A 15,595-nucleotide genomic window follows, 5' to 3' on the forward strand; every position below is an offset into this window, starting at 1 on the left:
TCAGCGTTGTTGTCGTAACCGCTGACCTGGGATCATTTGCCGCCGTTTTTTCCATTGAAAAATGCGCCGTTGACCCGAGACGACTTCCTGTCCTGGATCCGCATGAGAGAAGACATTCTTTTCTTCTCGACGGGAGGGCGAGCGAGCGCGAGCGAGGGAGGGAGGGAGGGAGGGAGGGAGGGATGGCCTCAACAACATCCTGTTTCGTTTTGATGATGTCATCGGCTTCACCAGCGTAGATTAGCAAGAAAATGGTCAAAATCTCAAATGTGCGCACACTGCGTAACTCACATTAGCGATTCACCCTTATTATTATTATTATTATTATTATTATTTTAATACTTTGACTTTTAATACTAAATTAGGCTTATAACTCGATGGAGCTAATTGTCCGTTTGAAGCAAAAGAATTACCGTTAATTCCCTGGGAGACCTAATATTGCCCCTCCCAAAATGGCCACCCTGAGGCCATGTTCCCCCTCCCAACATGGTTTCAGGGTGGCCATGTTGGAAGGGGCAATGTTTAGTCAATGCATTGTCAATCAAATAGGTGACAAATGAATTTCTTTAAAGATTATTTACACAAAAATGTGCGCTTTTTGCTCATCGTCCGCCACTAATGGAGCTAAACGTCCAATCTGTTCCAAGTGGGAGGGTCGGCAGCGAGGGAATGATCGTTCATTCGCACTCCCACTTCCACTGGATTGGACGTCTACTCTTGATAAACTCATTTCAGTTCATAGAAGCTCGCTAAGCCCTTTATCGCACTCACCAACACGCCATCGAGGCGGCCATGTTGGTAGGGGCAATATTCCTATTAAAGTCAATGCATTGGCGATAAAATCAAATATGTGAAAGGATGATGGGTGTCATCACATCAACGGGAAGTGACTCGGAATGCTCCAAAATGATCACAAAGCCAATAGGAAGTGGCACTGAAGCACCCCCCAAAAATACTATAGCATTAAAAGATGTTCATTCACTGCCAGCACTTTTTTTCCTCTCAGGTTGAGCCTCTAAGCCACGCCCACATACCTTTTGTGTATGTGTGTGTGTGTGTTAGAGGGAGTGAGAGAGAGAGAGAAAGATTATTTAAAGGGTCTCGTTGGGGTTTTCTGGGTTTTTATCTTCATTGCTTTCAAGGGATTGCCGTGACATTTTTGGATTCAAAGAGATTTTCAGGTAAGATTTTTCTCTTTTCAACTATTTTGAACACAAGCCTCCTTTTTATTGCACTTTTTATTCATATTTGGAGATGACATGCATTTGATTTTGACTTTGTTGTGGATTTTTGTCTTTTTAGGAGCGGACATGTCTCCTCTCATTCTGATTGGTACGTTTCATTCTTTATTTCAAAGGGATTCATTTGAAGAATGACATATTTGACAATTAAAGATGTATTTGACAAAAACAAGAAAATCATAAAAATACATTTCTTTACGTACAGATGATTATTATTATTATTAAACATTTTGTATGTATTCCAAGATTAAATGATCAAAAAACATTAAAAATTACATTAATATTTTTTTCAAATCTCTATTGAGGTAAATATCTTTCTTCAGGTTCATTTCAATATCACGTCAAATAAATGAATATGTATAAATAAAATATCAAAATGCTAATTTAGCATTGATGTATTTTGAGATTTAAACAAAAATGCAAATAAATCACATTTGATATGAAAAAGAAATCAATTTGATGTTACTATTTGAGTATTAAAATCAACAAAAATGTCTGTAAATACTGCAAAAAAACGAAAATAATTTATGTCATTGTCGTTTTCTGGCAGGTGTCCTGTTGCTGACGTCGTCGCGCTCGTCTTCGGAAAGTACGTCTCCAATTTCGTTGCCGATTCGCGAGCTTGCGGCCAGATTGACGGACGACCGCCGTTTTGCCGCGCTTTCGCTCAGCGCCGCCGTCGCAGTCGGAGCCGCGACCGCTCGCCTGCGACACCCGCGGGGCCGACCTGGACCCGACGACCGTCGGCGTCCCCCTGCTGGCCAGCTGTCCGCCCGGCTGCGAGCGGCGCAGACTCTCCGTGTTCGGCAGTGGCGTCTACGCCGCCGTCTCCTCCGTCTGCGGCGCGGCGCTGCACAGGTAACGCCGCATGTTTGTGCATTTTTAGGCCATTTCCGGCTCACTTCCTTCTCATTGGTCACCTCCTTTTGGTTCTCAGTTACATCTTGGTCAATTTATTTGGTTTTTTTAGTCCACTTTTTGTAGATTTTGACGGCATTTGTTGTGTATTTGGGGTGACTTCCTGTTGATTTTGAGGTACCTCACGTCATTTCCGGTTGATTTACGGTGACTTTATGGGATTATTTCTCAACTCTGTAGATTTGAGTGCATTTCTGGGTCACTTCCTAGGTTTTAGTCTACTTCCTGTAGATTCTAGGTCACTTCCTGTTGGACATAGGGGCACTTTCTATTGATTTTCGCCACTTTCAATACGTTTTACCTCACTTCCTATTGATTTGGTGGCATCCTGGGTCACTTCCTATTGATTTTTTGGGTACTTACAGGTCACTTCCTGTTCATTTCCTTTACATTTTTGGCATTCGCTGCCCACGTCTTGTATTTTGGGGTCACTTTCTGATCATTTGGGGCCTTTCCGGGTCATTGGGGTTCATTCCCGCTCCTACTTTTATAGTTTTAGGGCTTCATTTGTCTTTTTAAAAAGGCACACTTTTGGGAAATGGAGTTTGAGGGCATTCCGTTAGCGGCGTTAGCGAGAGCCGAGCGCCTTCGAGCACTTTCCGGGCGACCGAAAGGCGCGATGGAGGAATGCGGCGGGCCGGGATTAAGCGCCGGACGCCCGCTGACGGGGGCGGGCGCTCGGTCACGCGCGCCGGCTTCCTTCCTTTGCCGCAGCGGCGCCGTGGGGACGTCCGGCGGTCGGCTGCGGGTGGAGCGCCTCCCGGGACGACATCAGTACGTGGGCTCCTCGGCCCACGGCGTCCGCTCGCAGAGTTTGTCCCACTGGAGCGCCTCCTTCAGACTCAGCGGTGGGTGGCGACCGCTCGGTCGTGGGCTTGTCCCGCGGGAGAGGGGAGGAGCTCTCTAACGGTGGCGTGCTTGCGCGACAGAACCAGGACGGAACGACGGCCCTCAGGAGCTGATCCGGGACAACGGCGCCATCTCCAGGAAAGCGCTAAAGAAGTTGCCTGGGAAAAAAGTTGGCAACAAAGGTCACCAAGTTTTGCCTCACTAATGTTATGTCCTTTCCCGTCCTATCCCGTTTTACGACGCCCCGCCCCTCCTGTTTTTGGTCCTTAACCCGTCTTGTTCGGACCCGGTCCAGACTGCCAAACGGACATCGCGGTGGTGATGGACGGCAGCTCCAACTTGGGTCGGCGTCGCTTCAACCTGCAGAAGAACTTTGTGGCCAAGCTGGCGGCCATGTTGAAAGTGGGCACCGACGGACCCCGCGTGGGCCTCGTCCAAGCCAGGTCGCCACCGCAAATGCTTCCGTGCCAGATTGCCCACTCAATCCTCACTTGGCCGTCTGTGTGTGTATTGTGTGCAGCGATTTGCCCAAGACGGAATTTCTACTGGGCAACTACACGCAACCCCAAGAGCTTCAGGCGGCCATTAAGGAGATCACGCACCTGGGCGGAGACACCAACACAGGTGCAGTAATCCCTCCAATATCGCCGTTAATGTAGACCACGTGTCAAAGTGGTGGCCCGGGGGCCAAATCTGGCCCGCCGCATCATTTTGTGCAGCCCGGGAAGTAAATGATGAGTGGCGACTCTCTGTTTTAGGATCAAATTCAAATGAAGAGTATAGATGTATATTACATTTCCCGATTTCCCCCCTTTTAAATCAATAATTGTAATTTTTAATCATTTTTTTCTGTGTTTTTAGTTCAAAAATCATTTTGTAAAATCTAAAAATATATTAAAAAGCTAAAATAAACACTGTTTTAGAAATATAAAAAACGGAATATTCAGGGATTTTAATCCAGTAATTTTTTAAATCAATTTTTTCTGTGTTTTTAGTTCAAAAATCATTTTTTAAAATCTAAAAATATATAAAAAAGCTAAAATAAACATTGTTTTAGATATATAAAAAACGGAATATTCAGGATTTTTAATCCAGTAATTTTTTAATCCATTTTGTCTGTGTTTTTAGTTCAAAAATCATTTTGTAAAATCTAAAAATATATTTAAAAAAGCTAAAATAAACATTGTTTTTAGATCTATAAAAAAACGGAATATTCAGGGTTTTTAATCCAGTAATTTGTTAATCCATTTTCTGTGTTTTAATCCAGTTCTTTTAATCCATTTATTTAAAAAAAATCTAAATATTATATCTAAATATCGAGCGATTACCGTCCACACACACGGCTATTTTTCTTCTCCCGCCGCCGTCGCCAGGTAAAGCCATCGCCCACGCGGTGGAGCATCTCTACACCCGTGAAAGCGGCGCCCGTCCCGGTCGCCCCCGCGTCATGCTGGTCCTGGTGGACGGCTGGCCGGCCGACGACGTGCGACGGGCCGCCGCCTCGGCGCGGAGCTCCGGCGTCAACCTCTTCCTGGCCACCGTCTGCGGGCCCGCCGCCGAGGAGATGGCGGCCGTGCCGGACCGGGACTTCGCCGAGAAGGTGGGCGGTTCCCGGGTCGAGGCGCGGGAGCGGGCGCGCTGACGGATGGCGTCCTCGTTGCAGGCGGCGTGCCGAGACAACGGCTTCTTCGCCTATCGCGTGGCCAGCTGGTTCAGCACCACCAAACACGTCAAACCGCTGGCGCAGAGACTCTGCTCCGCCGACCGACTTTTGTGCAGTACGGATAACTCCTCCCCCTTCCCTTCCTTCGCCACCGCCGCCGTCCATCGGGATGCCGTCAAAAACTTGACCTTTTACCCAAGCTGATCTTTAGACGCGCGAATAAACACGGACCTCAGAAATGTTCACTTCTGACAATTCCCACCAATTGGACCTGCACCACCGTCAATGGCCACCAGGGAGTCATTAGTAAACCCTCATCTAAGAAACATTCACTTCTACCCAGGAATAGACAATAGCCAATGACGGTGACGGATGTCCAATCACGCGGCGTTAAATCGATCCACGCGATCCATTGACTTGTTCCTCGGCAACCGAGGACCAATCCATTTGAAGGTGACCCTCGCGGTACTCAGCCGTTTGGTCGCCCGGAAGGTTATTGATAATTACCATTTAAAATGTTGCTCAAATTCCCTAAATACAAACTGTGAATTATTATTTAGTCATACTTAATGCCCTATTAATTATTAGGCTAAAGAAAAGCTCCAAATTTCCCGGACTCTGATTGTGTTTTGTTGGAGAACTTGTTAAGACCGACTGACTGACGTCGCTTCTTAAAGGGACAGCGCACGTACATACAAACTCTTCTACACTCACACGTCAGCTCAGTGAAACTGCTCATGGCCATTGTTGGCTTTTATTGAGGCATAGACCGTCTTGTTTTACCTTGTTTTGTCGCCGCTCTTTTGGTCGCCGCTCTTTTGATCGCCGGTCTTTTGGTCGCCGGACTTTTGGTAGCTGGATGTTTGGTCGCCCGTTGTTTGGGTCCGGGCGACCAAACGTCCGGCGACCAAACGTCTGTGACCAAACGTCCGGTCACGGACCCTCGCACTTCAAATAGATTGGACATCCGCCGCCGCGAACGAGCTGAATTGTGTTTTCCCGTCGATAGGTCGCACTTGCTACAATTCCGTCAACATCGGTTTCCTCATCGACGGCTCGTCCAGCGTGGGCGACCCCAACTTCCGATTGGTCCTGGACTTCCTGGCCTCCATCGCGAGAAAATTCGACATCTCCGAAGTGGGCGCTCGCGCGGGTCAGTGACCGTCGGTTCGACCTCCTCCTTCGCCGCCACACTCGCTGAACGTCCACGCCGCTGCACGTCCAGGCGCCGTCCAATTCACCTACGACCAGCGACTGGAGTTCGACATGCGGGAGCACGGCAGCAAAGAGGGCGTGGCCAACGCCCTCAAGAGGATCCCCTACATGAGCGGCGGAACGGCCACCGGGGGCGCCATCGCCTACGCCACGCAAAACCTCTTCGGGGAAACGGCGGACGGACGCGACTTCCTGATCGTGGTGACCGACGGCCAATCGTACGACGACGTGGGCGGGCCCGCCTCCGCCGCGCACCACCGGGGTGAGAAATGGAAAAGTTTTATTTAAATCAATCTTGGGAAAAATTAAACATAGGCATTCTTTTTTTTCTTCTGCCAGGCGTCACCGTGTACGCGGTGGGCGTGGCTTGGGCCCCCATGGACGACTTGCGGGCGATGGCGTCGCAGCCCAAAGACGAGCACGTCTTCTTCAGCCGCCATTTTGGCGACCTGGAGGATCTCGTGGACGACATCGTAAGCGGAATTTGTCGCGACTATGACGCCAAAAATTGAAACCATAACGTACCCAATCACTAGTTAATTGTTAGACAGGTGATTTTTTTTTATTGCTCTTATTCATATAGTATCTCCTTTTTTTGAGTTTCATGTTTTCCAAGTCTAAATATCCATTTGATCTTCTGTATTTATTACTCCTGTGTATAAAGGTTTTTGTAAAGATTTCTGGGGAATTTAATGTCTCAGTCACTTAGCATATTCGACTTGAGAAGTATTTTTTCCCATAATTACGACACCACCTGAAGGCAGCAAAATGGCGGCTGACGCGGACTGTGGTCGCCATGGAAACTGGACGCAAACTTTCCCGACGGAATCTCCCGCACAAGGTAAGATGACGAACGGGATGACGATGGTTTCTAACCACAAATTGAAAATCCCAAATAAAAAATGTAAACAATATTGAGAACATATTTTAATTTTGGGAACAAAGTAGTTTGATTAGAGCCAGTTAAATTTCACATTTTAACTCAAAATGGCCAAGTTTCACATGTTTACTTCGAAAAGGTTAAATGTCTACAACCAGCACATTTCTCTTATTTATATATACATGTTGTATTTATGATTATATTATACTTACAGTAGTCCTTACAATATGTAAATGTATAAAGAATGTTTTTCCACCGATATTCATCTCTTGCAATTTGTTTTGGAAAGAGAAAGATGCCCAAAAAGGTGAAAAAAGTTGTAAGAAAGTCGTCATTTGAGGAGGGAGAGGGGGCGGAGCCACGAGGGCGACGCCATCATATCGCCCAACAAGAAGTGAACAAGAAGAGGGAGGAGCTTCTGACGCTCTTCCTCACAGTAAGATGCAACACCTGAGAATGACCAGACGGTGTCGTCATCGCTTCCGGGCGTCCGCAGGTCAAAGTTCGGAGGGAGGAGCACAACTCCCGCCTCAATCGGATCAAGATTAATCAGGTTTGGCGAGAGGTGCTTCGCCAGGCGCGTTCGCGGCAGCTGCGCGATGACATCATCATCTTGGGACAGACTTTCCAGCGGCGAATGGACGCTTTGGATGACGTCATCAAGGTATTTGCACATTTTTGTTATTTCCTATTAGAATCAATGTCACTTCCTGTCAGTTTTTAGTTATTTCCCAGTCATTTCTTGGAATGACTTCCTATATATTTCTTTTCGTTGTTTATTATTCGTCTCTTTCTGCACTTCCTGTTAGTTTTTGTCCATTTTAGTTCCTATGGTCACTTCCTGTTTGTTTCTCATTGTCTTCCCCGGCACTTTTCCCTTCATTTTTAGGATCACTTCCTGTTTGCCTGAGGAAATACTTCCCGCATTTATTTCCGGTTTTCATTGACGCCGCTTTTCATTGGCTAGAACTTGTCGCGTGACCTGGAGGACGCGGAACGCCAGTCCGCCCGCGTGAGTCGACTTCACCTTCAACACGCGGAACGTTTACGGACGTTGCTGGACGAGCGCGTGGCCATCGTGCGGAGTCGCTGGGAGGAACGTCTGCGGGACGTCGGCCGAGGTTTCGCCGAAAACAGGTCGGCGGGTGGCGCCCCCTGCGGGATGGGACCTTCGTCGCCTCGCCTAACGTTTGCGTCGCCTAGCGCAGGAAGGAAACGAGCTTGCGGGCGGGGTGTCGGCATGGCGACGTGGAGGAGGCGGCCCTGACCCTGTCACGTCGACACGAGGACGTCACGCGCGCCCTGCACGCGGCGTACGCCGACGCGGTGGCGGCCCAGCGAGATGCTCAGCGAGACAGGGTATGTCGACGTTTGATCGCTGGCGCCACCCGGTGGCAGGGCGTGTAGTTGTGTGTGTTTCCACCACAAGTACAGTATTCCCTCAATTTTCGCGGTTAAGCCGTACCATACATATGACGTGTTTTACGATGGATTTGGCCTGGAGAATGTCTTTCCCATCTGGCAACCCTGCGCATTCTGCCTTTTTTTTCCAGGTGGCGGCACTGCGTGGCGCCGACGCTGTGAAGCTAGAGGAGAAACGGCGTCAAGTGCGGGACGGGAAACAGGACGCCGAGCAGGCGGACAGCCCCGCCCGACATCTGATGTCCAGGAACCAAAGACTGATGCGGGAAACCATCAAGGACGTGACTAGAGTGAAAAAACTGCAGGCCGCCGTCACGGATTTGCGCGGGAAACTCGGCACGTGCCGAACCGAAACGGCGTCCGGCGCCAACGCGTTAACGAACGCGACGGCCGACGTGACGACCAAGACGCGCCGCCTCCGCGAGGACACGGCGCGGACCCGTCGAGCGTCCAGGGAGCGTCTATCCGTCCTGGCGCTTTGGACGGACGACGCCCTCCAGAAGCTGAGGGCGGTCATCGCCAAGGTGGGCGGAGTTTCGCGTCGTGTTACCATCTCACCGACATCTGTTTTGTCCGCAGGGTGAGAAGGTTCTGAACGCCGCCGCCATTTGCGGCAAGATTGAAGACGTGACCTCCCCGCCGCCAGGTGGCGACGATGAGCCGCAGGCAGTAACGGAACCGACTAAGGTCAGAATTCAATTTGACGTTAAATGTTTATCGTGAAAACGTCATTCGTGGCCATCGTGCAGACGTTTCCGGAAATGGTCCAGCTGACCCGTCGCCTGAACACCGCCCTGCTGCGGCGATCGGCGCTCGCCCGACGGGCGAAAGAGCTGCGTGGCGACAACCATCAGCTCCAGGTTCTTCTGCGTGGCCACCTGGATGCCATGACGCCTGGGGGAGGCCACGCCCTTCTCTCAGTGGAGGCCGCGCCCACTACGGACGGGCCCACCGCCGGAGCGGCGCGGCCCAACGTCATCGAGGCCAAACATGTGATCAAAAACGGCCTTATGCATGAAGAAGGACACTCGTGGCGAGTAAACGCAGTCAAAACCGGGCGGACTTTTAATTAGGGTGTGTCACATCCGGTCAATGAAAACAAACGTTTTCTGGAAAACGAGTGAAATGCTCTACTTATATACAATTTCTCTAAAGTCGAATGGTGTGAATAAAAATGCAAAACACGTGTGAAATGTGCATCCTGGTGCGCAAATGTTTTATTTAGAATTTATTTAAATTGTAAACTACAAATAGAAACAACACAATAGTGCGGGAAGATGACGTGGGAAATCAGTTTGGGCGCTTCTAAATGACGTCACAACATGACGACTGGCGGACTGATGGGGCGATGTCGTCTCTGTTTACCATCCAGATGCCGCTGGGGTGAATAACATCTGGACGCAGAACCAAGGGACTTTTCTGTAAGACTTTAATCTGTGAGTGTGACATTTTGTCCCAGTGATAATAATTTTGGAGCTCCACTTTGTAATGTTTTGCCGTTAGCTTAGCAGTTAGCTTAAACCACAACAACGCGTTGTGTATTTGTTTATTACCAATAACAATTCAACTTTCCACTCTTTTTGGGTTCCCCTAAGGAACACCGCCAATATGTTGACGTGTTAATTCTCAAATAATTGCTCAATATGTGTCAGACTATTGAATTATGTCTTCTTCCTCAGCTAAAAGGAAACATGGAAAGCCAGCCGTCCATCCTGAGGGAATTCTGCCCATTACAACACCTGCTGAACTTCATCCCAGCCAAAGTAAAACAACCCTGCATTAAATGTTTCAGTGCCAATGACAATGACAGACGTCTAGTCATCGTTTCACTGTGATTTAAAACGACTTTATCACTAATTAATGTGTATAATTCACATGCAAACCCTCCCAAATTCCAATGTATTAGCATCCTGTATTAGCACTGTCAGTGGCAGCCAATGAGTTAATTGACAACGATTTTGATAGTCAATGAATTGTTTGGAGATGTTATTGAGCTAAGAATTGCTCTCTTTTTGGAGCCTATAGCATTTTTTTTTCAAATTGGGAATCAATTATCATAGTTCCTCATCGTCCTACTCTTAATTTGCTGGACTTCAATCTGGCAACCCTGAGAAGAATAGGATCTCCATAGGAACCATTGAGTCAACTACCAAAAGAGAAGCCATAACTGGACGTTTATTGTAGTCCATGGCAGACAACAATTTAATACATTGTGAATAAGTGACGGTAGTATTGATTGGCGTTTTGTGTATTTACAGGTTCAGCGTGGATTCCGTTCAGTGGTGGTCTACCTAACGGCGGTGGACTGCAGCCGAGACTTTGTGGCGGTGGGCAGCAGCATTGGCATGTTGTACCTCTACTGCCGCCGTCTGGCGCACATGAACAAGTACAGTCTGGAGGTTGGTGGGGTTCTCTTCATTTTAATTTAGCTCTCCCAGTGATAGATTCCCAATCCATTTAACCTGTGAGGAAAAATCTCCATGTGGGGTCATCATTTTTTTGGACATTTTTTTAAAAATTGCCCATAAATTTACAGGAAGTTTGAAAAATATACAGGAAATGACACAAGCATCAACACGTAATTCTCAATCAATCAATTCATGTGCATGCCTTCAGGGTAAGTGCGACGCCATCACCGCCGTCAAGCTCCTGAGCTGCTTCGACGACCTGGTTGCCACGGGAACGGCGTCGGGTCGGGTGGCCGTATTCCAGTTGGTGTCACCGCTGCCGGGCCGCAACAAGCAGGTGAGATGTCTCTCCTCCAATTCTGCCACGCTATCTCGTTAGCAAGCTAGTTGTCATTGCTCGAAACGGATCAGAGCTTCAGAAACAAACAGCCAATGAGTTAATTTTGTGCAGCTACGGCGCTTCGACGTGGTGGGCCTCCACAAAGGGACGGTCACATCCTTGGCGTGGAGCGCCAACGGCATGAAGCTGTTCTCCGGGGACGACAAAGGACGGGTGGTCTTCTCCGCCCTCGATCTCGATCAGGTGACATGGCCAGTCCGCCATCTTGAGCCTAGGTGACGAAGTTCCGCCATCGCGGCTTCACGACACGCGTATTTGTAGGGTACGTGTACACCGGTGCTACTCCTGGAGGAACTGGGTGGCGTGGTCCAGCTGGATTACAGTCAACGGGTTCTTCTGGTGTCCACGCAACAACGCTCTCTGTTGTACTGCACGAACACGCAGCAGGTCCAGCCTATCGGTGCTAAACCGAGGAAGAGGTGAGGTAGACGTCCGTTTGGACTGGGAGCAATGGGACGAATTTGCCACCTGGCCACTAGAGGGAGCCAACGTGGCGGATTTTGAGAACCACTTGTTGTGTATGTGCACGTCAGTAGCGGCAGGTTCGGCGCCTGCTTCCTGCCGGCTCTTTGCAAGCAGAGCGACCTTCAAGTCTTCGCAGCCCGACCGGGACTCAGACTCTGGCGGTCCGACGTCTCGGGTCAAGTAGTGGACACCAGACTTTTGAAAGGCGTCTTCAACACTCAGGTGACTCCACTATATTTTTTACTCAGGCGCAAAGTGCTATTGTTACCGCCAATACTACTGAGACTATACCATTACGTCAGGGGTGTTAAAGGTACACCCCTCGTAGTGGGAAAAAAGTGGTACGGCCCAAATGAGATCGATGAGTTGGCATGAATGTTGCCCGCGAAAAATAGCGATTTGAAAACTCCAAACTAAACTGAGTTTAACAGTCCTTGTTCTACATTTTCTGTTTTTATCAGATACCCCATTTTGAAATTTTCCCTCGTCCCGGTCCGGCTGGAGCGTACCGTCCGTCCGAGCGTCAGCTGGGTGTGCTTTGCTGCTTCTTCAAGGAAAATTGGATACTAAGTTGGAACGAATACAGCATTTACGTCGTGGACTGCGCTAACCAGGTACTGACATTGTTCCATTGCTAATGTTAAAAAGACAGAAACAAAACGTTATATTGTACATATAAATATACAGTAACACCTGCTAAAAAGTTGTTTTATTTTGGGCATATAACATAAAAGGTGAAACTAACAAGTTTTACATTGCCATGATGTGCAAATTCATAAGCAGTTATAGCTTTGCTGATAACATTTTTTTTCCAATTCAATTTTCTATCTTTTGTTATTTTTAATCATCTAATTCAAGGGTGTCAGACTCGGGTTGGTTCGCGGGCTGCATTAACGTCAACTCGATTTGATGTGGGCCGGACCATTTTAGATATAATATTTAGATTTTTTTAAATAAATGGATTAAAAGAACTGGATTAAATTCCCTGAATATTCAGTTTTTTCATAGATCTAAAACGATGTTTATTTTAACTTTTTCTATATATTTTTGGATTTTACAAAATGATTTTTGAAATAAAAACACAGAAAAAATGGATTAAAAAAATGACTGAGTGATTTAAAAGGAGGAAAATCAGGAAATTTAATATACATCTATACTCTTCATATTAATTTGATCCTAAAACAGAAAGTCGGCACTCATGATTTTCTTTCCCGGGCCACACAAAATAATGCGGCGGGCCAGATTTGGCCCCCGGGCCGCCACTTTGACACATGTCATCTTATTCTGGTTTTTTTGTGTTTCATGTAAATTGAGGCACCATAAATATGATTTGCGCTTATGGATGTCCATCGCTGTCAATGGCAGGTGCTGGTCGGCGCGTTGGAGAGCAGCGGCGACATCGTGTCGCTGTCCTGCTGCGACAACGAGATCTTCATCCTAAAGGGCGACCGAGACCTCATCCGACTGTCGGACGGGCCCGAGGGGGCGCGCGGTGGCGGCGGCGGTGCTTGCCCTTCGCCGTCCCACTTCCCCGCGCGTCTCTCCTCGCCGTTAACGCCGCAAGGCAACGTGGTCACGCCCACCGGTTGCGTGGAGACGGCTCAACCCATCAGGACCATGGCCATCATCGTGGAGGGGGGAGACGGCGAATCGGGAGGGAGGCGCGAGGAGGAGGAGCAAGCCGAGGAAACGCAAGAGGTGAACACCATTCTAGTATTTTGACCAAAAATGACAAAATATATATATACTTGTGGTTATGGAAAAAGGTAAAAAGTCAAAAGAGCTGCCATTTCTGGAGCATGTCTAATTTAATCATTTTCCGATGATATTGAAGTTCTTTTTGTTTTGTTTTGGCGGAATTCCGGGTCACTTCCTGTTGATATCTACATACTGGCATCAACATTTTTGTTTCCTTCAGGGCGGTGGCGTCCAGAGCAGCTGCTCGCACAGTCGCAGCAGCTCCATCACTTCCTGGGACAGTTTCCCCGGAAACGCCTCCAGCGACACCAGCTCCCGTCGCTACAGCGCCCCCCTCGGGCAGGAGGAAGCATGGCAGGAGTTGGTGGTTAAAGCCGTCAAGGTGAAGAAAAAGAAGAGGCAACGACAAGGTGAGCACATTCACGTTGTATATTTTATGTTTGTTAAAAGTTATTTTAAAATTGATTTCATTTAAAACACATTATTTCCGATTTTAAGTAATATTAAACCAGAAATTTCTCTTATTATTTTTGCTTTTAGATTTTTGTATTTGTTTTTCAACATTTTTATTATAATGATTCTTTTTTGACTATTTTGTTTTGACAGATAGCGGCAGTGGGAATCGTCTGTCCGAGAGCAGCTGCTCGGAGTCTGTGTTTGCCATCCAAGATGGCAGCTGCAGCGACGGTAGCAGCGGGGCGTCCCTCATGGGACTGGACCTCCCAAAACGGGACTCTCCAATGGAGATCGTGGAAGTAAATAGGACACAGGGTGAAAACCAAGAGGAGGATTCCAGGTATATAAGGACTTTCCACTTCCTGTTTTCACAATACTCATATTTTCAAAAGATTACGATTAGAGAGCTCACATTTACATGACAACTCTTCAGTGTAGTACTTTTATTTTCTTCACAGGAACAATTAAACGTCCCCCTAACTCTCTACTGCCACTGTAAATACTATATTTTTTGTTTAAAATGCCAAATACACTTCTGTATAAGATTCTTAATATTAGCAACACTGACAGTAAACGCGCGACACCTCCCTCTAGTGGGTGACCGTGCAATTACACTTTATTCCCGTATTTATTTATTTTTTGTCAGATGCTCCTAGGCATTGTTTTGTAGCGCCACACTAGACTGTAATTCTACAATTTGCGTCCTTCCTCCATTTTCTCCTCAGTCGCCGACCACCTCAAAATCCGCAGAAAGAGGCGGAACCCCTCATGCCGGATGTGGACATGCTCCTGGAGTGCACATTTTCCTACACACAACATGAGGGACAGGAGCGGCAGCCAATGGCGGAGCAAGAAGACCGCTTCCTCGGCTCGGCGAAACAGGTAAACGATACGTTCGCCGTCCCGTCGGTGCGGTTCGACGTGGCGCTCACGAAATCGCCGCTGCAGTCGGAGCCATCGCCGCCGCCCGCCGACGTGCCGGAACGGACTGGGGATTCCGGGAAAAAGCCCAGCGCGTCTAGCGACGACGAGGAGAGCGACATCTACCGCCAAGGTCCGACCGACGCCGGCGACACGGAACGCGGGAACGGCGGTCAGAGGCGGGCGGCCGATGAAGCGTCGGCGCGGGACGCCGGGGGCGCAGGAAGACGGAAAGACGTGCAGGTACGTCTGCCAAGGTAAACAAAGGGCATAGAAGTCTAAAAAGATGGCGTTGCTGGATTAACAGAGCAAGCAGCAAATGTTGAAAATATAATAATTAAGCCCACATTAGAATCTTACACATTTTTTTGGGTGTTAGCTCGGTAGCAGGGAAACATGATGGGTCCATGCCAGCCTTCCCAGATGAAAGAGATTGGATGGCAAAATATTCCAATGTTTTCGAGGATGTCATCCAAGGCCATAATTCATCTTGTCTTCAATTAAATTCACAGCTCATGTTGTGTCTTTTGGTCATCCTAGTTGGCCGAATGTTGGATGGGATACTCTGGACCTGGATGCGGGATACTCAGTCTTCACGTGACTGACAGGTGTGTGAGAGTGTGTGTAAGTGTGTGAGGGAAAGACTATGAGATAGAAATGATATGGCATGGTCAGTAAACACCTGCACTTCCTGCAGTCCACTTCCTGTTGATCTTATAGCACATCTGGATCACCTTCTTTTTGTTTTTGGGCCATTTCCTGTTTATTTCAGTGTCACTTCCTTTCCATCCTAGGTCCATTTCTACTGATTTTGCCTCACTTCATATTAATTTTGGTGCATTTGTGTGCCCATTCCTGTCATTTTGAGCCATCTCTTGTTTTGGGGGAATTTCTGGGCCACTTCCTGTTGTTTTAGGCGAATTCCTTCATCACTTAGCATTCATTTTGTGTCATTTCGTGTTCATTTTGGAGGCATCTCTTGGTCAATTCTTGATTATTTTGGACCTTTCCTAATCCACTTTCTGTTGAATTTGGGTCACTTCCTGGTCACTATCATCC

The 15,595-nt window shown here is 47.9% G+C and overlaps 3 protein-coding genes across 3 annotated transcripts in view; all 3 read left to right on the forward strand.

The window, feature by feature from the left end:
- Positions 1-192: 192 nt before the first annotated feature.
- Positions 193-6,563, forward strand: coch (coagulation factor C homolog, cochlin (Limulus polyphemus)). Its single transcript, XM_077621437.1, has 13 exons — positions 193-1,181; positions 1,303-1,332; positions 1,792-1,830; positions 1,913-2,099; positions 2,874-3,007; positions 3,089-3,190; positions 3,304-3,451; positions 3,529-3,632; positions 4,382-4,608; positions 4,672-4,786; positions 5,681-5,824; positions 5,897-6,148; positions 6,226-6,563. The coding sequence occupies exons 1-13, from the start codon at positions 971-973 to the stop codon at positions 6,396-6,398; spliced, it is 1,866 nt and encodes a 621-aa protein (XP_077477563.1). The 5' UTR covers positions 193-970; the 3' UTR covers positions 6,399-6,563.
- Positions 6,564-6,598: 35 nt separating this feature from the next.
- LOC144090118 (dynein regulatory complex subunit 2-like) lies at positions 6,599-9,364 on the forward strand. Its single transcript, XM_077621438.1, has 8 exons — positions 6,599-6,727; positions 7,056-7,202; positions 7,263-7,430; positions 7,734-7,903; positions 7,975-8,125; positions 8,320-8,712; positions 8,768-8,875; positions 8,938-9,364. Exons 1-8 carry the CDS (start codon positions 6,683-6,685, stop codon positions 9,259-9,261), a joined length of 1,506 nt encoding a protein of 501 aa, XP_077477564.1. The 5' UTR covers positions 6,599-6,682; the 3' UTR covers positions 9,262-9,364.
- A 128-nt stretch (positions 9,365-9,492) lies between these two features.
- tecpr2 (tectonin beta-propeller repeat containing 2) overlaps positions 9,493-15,595 on the forward strand; it is a 14,433-nt gene continuing 8,330 nt past the window's right edge. Inside the window, exons 1-14 of the mRNA XM_077621395.1 lie at positions 9,493-9,624; positions 9,868-9,951; positions 10,447-10,587; positions 10,805-10,933; positions 11,048-11,179; positions 11,258-11,415; positions 11,530-11,683; positions 11,923-12,075; positions 12,827-13,159; positions 13,380-13,569; positions 13,766-13,955; positions 14,341-14,497; positions 14,564-14,779; positions 15,077-15,144. Coding sequence (XP_077477521.1) covers positions 9,880-9,951; positions 10,447-10,587; positions 10,805-10,933; positions 11,048-11,179; positions 11,258-11,415; positions 11,530-11,683; positions 11,923-12,075; positions 12,827-13,159; positions 13,380-13,569; positions 13,766-13,955; positions 14,341-14,497; positions 14,564-14,779; positions 15,077-15,144 — 2,093 coding nt within the window. The 5' untranslated portion in view covers positions 9,493-9,624; positions 9,868-9,879. The remainder of the gene's footprint in view (positions 9,625-9,867; positions 9,952-10,446; positions 10,588-10,804; positions 10,934-11,047; positions 11,180-11,257; positions 11,416-11,529; positions 11,684-11,922; positions 12,076-12,826; positions 13,160-13,379; positions 13,570-13,765; positions 13,956-14,340; positions 14,498-14,563; positions 14,780-15,076; positions 15,145-15,595) is intronic.

The sequence above is a fragment of the Stigmatopora argus genome, chromosome 15 (genome assembly GCF_051989625.1).
Source record: "Stigmatopora argus isolate UIUO_Sarg chromosome 15, RoL_Sarg_1.0, whole genome shotgun sequence".
Lineage (NCBI taxonomy): Eukaryota > Metazoa > Chordata > Actinopteri > Syngnathiformes > Syngnathidae > Stigmatopora > Stigmatopora argus.

Excerpts from the sequence above, each read along its gene's own strand:
- coch (XM_077621437.1), top strand. The coding sequence starts at position 971 with ATGTTCATTCACTGCCAGCACTTTTTTTCCTCTCAGGTTGAGCCTCTA. Across the intron at positions 1,831-1,912 it reads GTCGCGCTCGTCTTCGGAAA|CGCCGCCGTCGCAGTCGGAG; the intron begins GTACGTCTCCAA and ends GCTTTCGCTCAG. Across the intron at positions 3,191-3,303 it reads GAAAAAAGTTGGCAACAAAG|ACTGCCAAACGGACATCGCG; the intron begins GTCACCAAGTTT and ends GACCCGGTCCAG.
- LOC144090118 (XM_077621438.1), top strand. The coding sequence starts at position 6,683 with ATGGAAACTGGACGCAAACTTTCCCGACGGAATCTCCCGCACAAG. Across the intron at positions 7,203-7,262 it reads TTCTGACGCTCTTCCTCACA|GTCAAAGTTCGGAGGGAGGA; the intron begins GTAAGATGCAAC and ends GGGCGTCCGCAG. Across the intron at positions 7,904-7,974 it reads CGAGGTTTCGCCGAAAACAG|GAAGGAAACGAGCTTGCGGG; the intron begins GTCGGCGGGTGG and ends CGCCTAGCGCAG.